Source organism: Leptomonas pyrrhocoris (genome assembly GCF_001293395.1).
Source record: "Leptomonas pyrrhocoris isolate H10 chromosome Unknown, whole genome shotgun sequence".
Taxonomy (NCBI): Eukaryota; Euglenozoa; class Kinetoplastea; order Trypanosomatida; family Trypanosomatidae; genus Leptomonas; species Leptomonas pyrrhocoris.
In genome coordinates this window covers 359,984-367,519 of record NW_015438379.1, presented here as the reverse complement: position 1 = coordinate 367,519, position 7,536 = coordinate 359,984, and the positions used below count along the sequence as shown (strand labels likewise).

At 55.8% G+C, this 7,536-nt stretch overlaps 2 protein-coding genes across 2 annotated transcripts; both read left to right on the top strand.

Annotated features, from left to right (window-relative positions):
- Nucleotides 1–830: 830 nt before the first annotated feature.
- Nucleotides 831–5,044, top strand: ABB37_08319 (hypothetical protein; the record flags this gene model as incomplete). The annotated part of the gene is made up of 1 exon (XM_015807284.1): nt 831–5,044. The coding sequence occupies exon 1, from the start codon at nt 938–940 to the stop codon at nt 5,042–5,044; it is 4,107 nt and encodes a 1,368-aa protein (XP_015654233.1). The 5' UTR covers nt 831–937.
- Nucleotides 5,045–6,902: 1,858 nt separating this feature from the next.
- On the top strand, nt 6,903–7,160 carry ABB37_08318 (hypothetical protein; the record flags this gene model as incomplete). The annotated part of the gene is made up of 1 exon (XM_015807283.1): nt 6,903–7,160. One exon carries the CDS (start codon nt 6,903–6,905, stop codon nt 7,158–7,160), a length of 258 nt encoding a protein of 85 aa, XP_015654232.1.
- Nucleotides 7,161–7,536: the final 376 nt, after the last annotated feature.

Genomic DNA, 7,536 nt, shown 5'->3' with positions numbered 1-7,536 from the left:
TCTCCCGGCGTCGCTTGTCGAATTCGGACCATCAAAGAGGGGAGGGGGTTCTGCTGCCCTTCCTTCTCTCCAGGTCAATTAACTGCTGCGTTGCTTCCTTGAACCTTCCTTCTTTTCTGCCTCTATTGCTGTTGCCCACCATCTGCTATGATGATTTTGTGTTTCACTAGTCTCAGCGCACGTGCACTGAAGCTGGAGGTGCTGTACTCTGCTTATTTAGTACCATATTCTTATTTTCCTTTCCTTGCTACTGTTCTTGTTTAGGCGCGCCTTTTTATTCGAGAAGAAAAGGCGGCCATTTGTCTCTCTGACGCGATGGGTGTGGGGCTGGATGTTTGCTTGCTTGGTTGGTGCATTGTTTTGACTGCTTTCACTCTGTGTGCTTTCTTGTGGTTGTTGTGCCCTCCACTTTTTCTGCTTTTGTGCTGACAAGAAGAGGAAGAAGCGGAAAGGAAACCTCCATCACGATACACCGTATATGTCCGCTGTCGCGCACACGCGCGTTCTCTCTCGATCGATCGATTCCGCCTTGCCCCCCCCCCCCTCCTCCGTTCGTGTATTTGGCAGGTTTCGCGCTGCACGCACAGCCGCATCTATGTTGTCGTAGTATCGCAACTGATTAATAGCTGTGGGTGCGCCTGGACGTTGAAGGGGAGAGGGGAGGAGGTGTAAGTGCGGATTTCAACGGCAAACATCTGCCGCTACTGTTGTGGCCTTCGACCGTTGCTGTTGTTGCTGCTTAATCGGCCTACGGGATGCGAACTACTCCTCCCCACCCCACCCCACCCCACCTCCTTCTTATTTTCTCCCTTCTCTTTTCTCATACGCCAGCTGATAATGCGCTGCTGCTTTGAGGGGGAGCATTTTGTTTTTCTATTCTTCTCTCCCTCTTTCCCTCTTCATCGTCGCCGCACCGGCAGGCGGGCCGAACTCTGCGATGGAGGATGCCGCGACGCCGCTGCTGAGCTACAGCGCGTGGCGCGTCGAGGCTGCCCGCATCGGAGAACTCGCGCAGCGCATTCCAAAGGATGAAAACCTGGCGTCGCTGCAGCGCGCCGTGATGTCACGCGCCAACGCAGCAACCACTGCAGCTTCGCCGGAGCCAGCAGCGGCGACGTCGTCGTCTTTTTTTTCTCAGCTCTTCTCCAGCAGCGGCAGCAGCATTGCCGGCACCGCCGCCGCCAGCCCGCCGACTGCAATGCCGTGGTGTGCCTCACTGGCGCAGCTGCTGGCTCTTGCGGAGCTGCCACCCCCAAATAGTGTGGCGCAGCCTCCCGCCGTCGGGTCCGTTGCGTCTGACGCCGCTCGTGGCGCCTCTTCGTCTTCATCCTCCCCCTCTTCCGGTTTCTCTGTGCAAAGACGTTTCGCGCAGGTCGTCTCAGCGGTAGCCAACCAACGCAGCAGCAGCAGCGGCAACGACAACAACATCAGCGTACGCGCCGATCGAGGGGATGCGTCGGTCGAGGGCCATTCTCACGTGTCTTCTTCGCACGCCGTCTTACCCATGCGGATGTCGCCGTTCCCTTCCTCTGAAGATCGGCAGCAGAGTCGATTACGTGTTGACGGAAACGATGCTACGGCAACCGCCACCACTACTGCTCGAACTCCGCCGTACGAAGACCGCGACGACGCGGACGAAGAGGGCGGCTTTGACCGCATGTTTGCTCGGCTGAGGCAGCAGGCCGCTGAGCGAAGTCATCCGTTGCCGTCGCCGCCGCACAACTGGCGTGTGGCACCCGCCGCGCAGAAATATTCTGCTTTGTTTTCTTCTTTCTCATCATCAACGTCAGGCCGCAAGTCAGGCGGGGCCGCGAACGGGTTGTCGCCTTCATGCGCTGGCCTCACTGCGGCTCGCGTGGCTCTGGATGCGGCGGATCTCCTGCTTTTGCGCGTACGCCAGCAAAACCAATTGAGCACCGTTCCTAGCGGTCGCGTGGCGGAGGCGGAAACACTGGTTCTGCGAGCCACCGTGGGCCGCGAAGCACAGCTCTACGCGGAGAGTATAGAGGAGACTATCCACGCACTTCTGCAACGCCACGAGCACGCTCGCGAGCAGGGGGAGGCGGCCGGCGGAGTACCCGATCAGCGGGCGTCCGTGGTTGACGACGACAAGGCGCCGTATCCGCATCCATGGGCAGACCGTGTGATGTCCGCCTCACCGGAGTCGCTACGCCGCCTCGTGCGAGATGAATTCGTCTGTGCCGCGCCTTGGACGCAGCTACTCGCTTCCTCCTCTTCCACTGCCTCACCACCGCACAATCCGTCTTTTGGCTGCTGCGGCAGCAGCAACAGCAGTCTGCACGGTGCGGGTGGCGCCTCTGGCCTTCACGCCTGCGCGTTTCCTCCAACAACAGCTGGACAAGGAAACGGGAGACTCCCCACAGCAGCAGGGAATACGCGCGTGTCGCCGACATCCGCCTCTGCCGCTAGCTTCTATCACGCACCTCGCTCCCCGTCATCAGCAGCGGCGGCGGCGGCTAGTGCTTCCTCTGACTCTGCCACTTCGAACGCACGCAATCCTCAGCAGCAGCAGCATCATTTGCATTTCTTTTCTGCTGATGTCGTGACTGCGCTACACCGGTGGAAGCAGCTGGTAGACGTCCAGCAGCGCGCCTTGCGGTGTGCTGAGGCGCAGGACTACGTAGCGGCGGCCCACCTCTTCGTCGGGGCCGCGGCGGAGCGTGTGCAGTTCGGCTGCTCTCGAGAGGACGCAAACGCCGACACCACCGACACGACGACAGCGGAGAAGTGGAATGTGCGCTCACCCGCCGCGGATCTCGCCGTGCACGGCGTGACGCACCTGCTGCGCGCGTGTGGGCTTCTGCTGTCGGACCGACTTATGGAACAGGAGGTCGTCTACCCCGCACGTTTCTTAAAGGAAATGGAAGAGATGTGCACCACCGTGGAGAGCACGACCCCAACCGCCGCTCCGCCACTCCTTTTGCCGCCTCTGCTCGCCACGCCGCACGCTCCACGTGTGTGGGTGCTCCTCGCGCAGTTCGCGACCTACGTAGAACGGTACCGCCTTTTCTTCCCATGGGACGTTGCCGAAGCCTCGAGCACGCTGACATCGATGCCGCCAGTGGCGCACCACGCAGCCGCCTCAACGTCGACACTTCAAATGCTGTGGGAGGTGTCCACCGCCGTTCTGCTCTTCCAACCGGCAGACGCGATACGCGTCATGCAGGCAGCGCTCTCCGGCACCCTTCAAGACCCCAAAGCGGCATCACCGCCGCCGTGTGTCTCGCTGCATGAGCTCTTCCACGCTTACACGCGCAGACCAACAACAACGGCGCCGCCACCGCCACCGCTGCTTGCGCAGTCTGGCACGCTGCCTCTTTGTCTCTTCTCCCTGCGTCGTGCGAGCGCGTCGGCGGTGCGGGCTCGCCACTACGCGGAGGCGCTCCGCGATGCTCAGATTGCTCTGTACCTGCTGCACACGCCGCCCTCTGCCACCGCAGCCGACGTCGTCACGCACGAGGCCGCCGTGGACTACTGCAAGGTGAGCCACTGGCGTGTTGCCGCACCGTTGAGCTCCGCCGCCCAGGGCGACGAGGCCACGACGACGACCTTCGTGAGCTCGTCAGCGTGTGTGTCGACGCTGGTCAACTATGACGCGCGGCTGCACTTTCTTCTTCTGCGGGTGCTGCTGCTGTTGGCCGCCACGCCCCTCACCGCCGGGGCGGCGACGGCGCAGATGCTGAAGGAGGGAGAGCTTTCCAGCAACGCCCACGCACCGGCGAAGGCGCAGAATGAAGTGCGGAGCCCCACGCGCCGCTCCTCCCCCACGGTGGTGGACGGCTCGCTGGCGATCCACGCCTTCGAGAGTGCTGACGATGTTGCGGCGCTCGAGAAGCAGCAGGCAAACGTCTTCCTCAAAGTCGCGCCGGATGCACCCTTGGGTCGGCGAGTCTCAACGCCCGTCCCACCACAGACGGACAGTGAAGGGGCGCCACGCAAAGACGCTCATGGGGCCGCTGCGCCACCGCGCTGCACGTCTGCTGCGTCCGCCGACATCGCCGCAACGCTTCGCAGGACACTCGCTGCTTTGCAGGCCATGACCGATGAACTGTGCGCCGTGGAGCAGGAGGGCCTCGTCGTGTGCGAGCGAGCTGGCGCCGCGGCGAACTCGGAGGCTACGGCATACCTTCCACCCTACGTGCCGAAGGTGGAATATCGGCTTTCCACGGTACTGCGCCGCGCTGCCGCTGCTGCTGCATCTCCGCAGAGTGCGAATGCAGCCGTCTCACCGTCTCCTCACCCCAGCGCGTCTACGGACCGCACGGATGGCGGTTCGGAGGCAAACCTGCGTGGCTCGCCTCCGGAGACGTCTGATGCGGCGACAGGCGTGCGCCGGCAGTGCGGAGCGACATCCTCTGCCCGTTACCAGCAGCTGAAGCGCAAACACCAGGCGGCGCAGCGACGACCCTCACCCCAGAAGGAAGAGGCTTCGGCCAATGAGAGTACCCCACGGGCAGATGGCGGAGGAGCTGAAGCAACGGCGGGAGCATCCCCGACCGGCGTGGATGATGGCGTCACCTCACCTGCCCAACACGCACCTCCACAAAATGCAGACGGAATTGAACGTACAGGTCTCGTAGATGTCGCTGCTACAGCGCAAGGAGAGGCCCGACTTCATGATGCATCAGAAGAGACAGGCGGCGTTGCCGAAGACGCCGCGTCCTCATCGGTGGTTGCGCCGTCGTCATCAGCGTTGATGCGCCAGCTGCAGCATCTGGTGTGCGAGCTGCTGACCATCGTGTGTCTCCTCACGCTGCCGCTCCGCGCCAAATCGACGTGTACGGTGACGCAGGAAACAGCGTTGCCTGCTCCGCAAAACGGCGCTGCAGACGACACCAGCATCGCCGAGGAGAGCGGCTACGACACGGCGTACACACAAGCGCGGATGGCACTACGCACGTTTGCAGGTCGGCTAGAGCGCTGCCTTCGTCAACTTGGCGCACGAGACAGGACGCTATTTACCCTGCTACGTCGCCTTCAAGTGGAACTGCTGTTTCCTGCGGTGTGCGGCCCGCCTCTCTGATGTTCTTTTGCTTGTTTTCTTTGTTTTTGTTTTCTCCATTGACTTCTATCGAAATGATTTTCCGCCTAGGTGGTGACGAAGCACCTTTTTTGCGGGTTTAGAAAGCCGTTTCCTTTCGTTGAGGAGCATCGACTCTTCCCCCGGCGTGTTTACCGAGCGAAGAAGAAAACCGGCTGGGTTGTGTGTGTGTGTGTGATGGAACGTGTTTACCCCTTCCGTAAAAGGGGGGAGGAAAAGCTACACATATATATATGCGATAGAACTCCGGTTTTAGGCCGCTTGTGCTGGTGGTGCTGTGTCACTCTCTCTCTCTCTCCCTCACCGTCTCCGCGCGCGTCCTCTATTATTCACTCTTGTCTTGTCTTGTCTTTTCCTCTCCCGGCTTCCCGGCGCTTTCGTCACATCATCATTCCCCCACTCCACCCATCACGCGCAGCAGTGAATACGCTGAAATCCACACGCGCAACCGCCACGTACTTGAACGAATCAAGTATATATATATATTCAAAGAACGCAAAACTGCCCCAATACATTTTTTCCCTCTGTTGACATCCTTCGTCTCCTTCCTTTTGCGGTTGTTGTTGGTAGAGAAGAAAGGGAAAGGAAAATACCGTTGGTTCGCTCTCTTTCATCTCCTCTTTGCTGTTTTCTTTTTCTTCTTTTTACATTAGCGATCAAACCGCAGTTGTTATTGGATTTCTTTTCATCTTCTTTCCTTCATATATATATATATGTTCCAAGGGGAAAACAAGAAACGAATCAGACGACAACGAAAACCAAAGGCACGTGCGGGGCCGCTCTCTTTTGCAAACTCTTGTCGTTCCTTCGTCAAGTTATTCATATATATATATCTAGTTCTCTATTTCTCTATTTCTCTGTTTACACGTTGATTCCTCTTCATCGCCTTTCTTTCATTTTTTCCTCTGCAGCGGTTCTTTGTTGTTCTTTTAAGTGTTGTTTTTAGTTGTGTGTTGTCTTTCCTTCTTTCTTTCTCTTTTACCCCGTATTAGTTAGCTCCTGCAAAAGCGAAAGTGTCGACTCCTCGCTTCTTACATATCACAATATATAATATTTGTCGCCTTCTTATTTTATTGGTAGTGGGGGTGGTTGCCGGCTTTCTCTCCTCTGTCGTCGCCTACTCTAATTGTCGTTGTTGTTGTTGCTATTACTTTTGTCTTATTATTATTATTATTATTATTATTATTATTATTATTATTATTATTTGTTCATCATTTCATTTTTCTTTCTTCTCCTTCTCACGTGAAGCGGCAGGGTTTAAGGTGAAGGTGCGCCGATTCCATCTCGTTGTTTCTTTCTTTTCCTCCTCTTCAAAGCGGCGCGGCGCTAGATTTTCTCCCTCCCACGAAACCGGAAGGTAATCACGGGGAGAGACGTATCTTTTTTCTTCTCCCTCCTCCTCCTCCTTTGTTAATTCCACGCGTGTACGCGACAACACCCCGCAGCGTCAACGCTAAAACTAATAACTCGTCTCTATTTCTCCTGCGTCTTTCTTTGTTACTATTGTCTGCTCAAAAGCCACCACACGCTGACGTACTAATAAAGGAAGAGTAACGAGAAAGGACTATATATATTTATTTATTTATTTATTTAGCGTAAGTGTCTTTGTTGTTTTTGCTGCTGTCTGTTTTTGGTATTCTTCTTTTTTTTCTTCTTGGTGAACACCTAACCTTTCTTTCTTCTTTGGCAGCCTTCTCCGCCTCTAGTTCTCTCTTCCACCAGGTTTTTTCATGTGTGTGTGTGTGTGCTTTTCCTATTATTGCTAGTATTATTATTACTACTACTATTTCCTCTCTCTCTCTTCTGTATCCGCTGTCTTCGTTTTTGCGTCTCGAACTTGATGCATTGGGACAACGAATATAATTTACCCTCCTCTCTTCTTTCTCTCGCTCTCTTTCACGCTCTTCCGCACATTCCTTCGACAGCTGTTATTTTTTTTTTTTCGCTTCTTTCTTTGGTGTTTTCTTGGTCTCCTCCATCTTACTGCTATTGTCGTTGTTGTTGTTGTCAACGATTATCTCCCTCCTTTCTTTTCTTTCCTCTTCCTCCTGTCATGTGTCTCGTGCTTCTGGTGCTTGCAACTCCACTTGTTAGGTGAATGTGAAAAGAAAAAACATATATTATACATGCGCTCTTCTTTCCGTTTGTTTTTCTATGCTACTCCGTCGTCGTTGTACGTCTACTTCCTCGCCCGGCCTTTTACCTTATCGGCTTGAGCTCGCCACTCCTGGTCTTCTGCTCTTTCTTAGTTGTTGTTGTTGTTGTTGTTGTTGTGTGTTGCTGTACGAGATCGCGTGGAGGTTTCACTTGTTTCATCCGCTTGCCGTGGTTGCTGTCGTTTTATTCTCTCTCTCTCTCTCTTTGAGGGTTCTCGTGCTTTAGCTGTCTTCTTTAAGGAGGTTTCTCTCTATCCGTGTGTGTGTGTGTGTGTTGGCGCAGCACACTTATTCCAATTGCCCGGCTTTCAGGCCGCC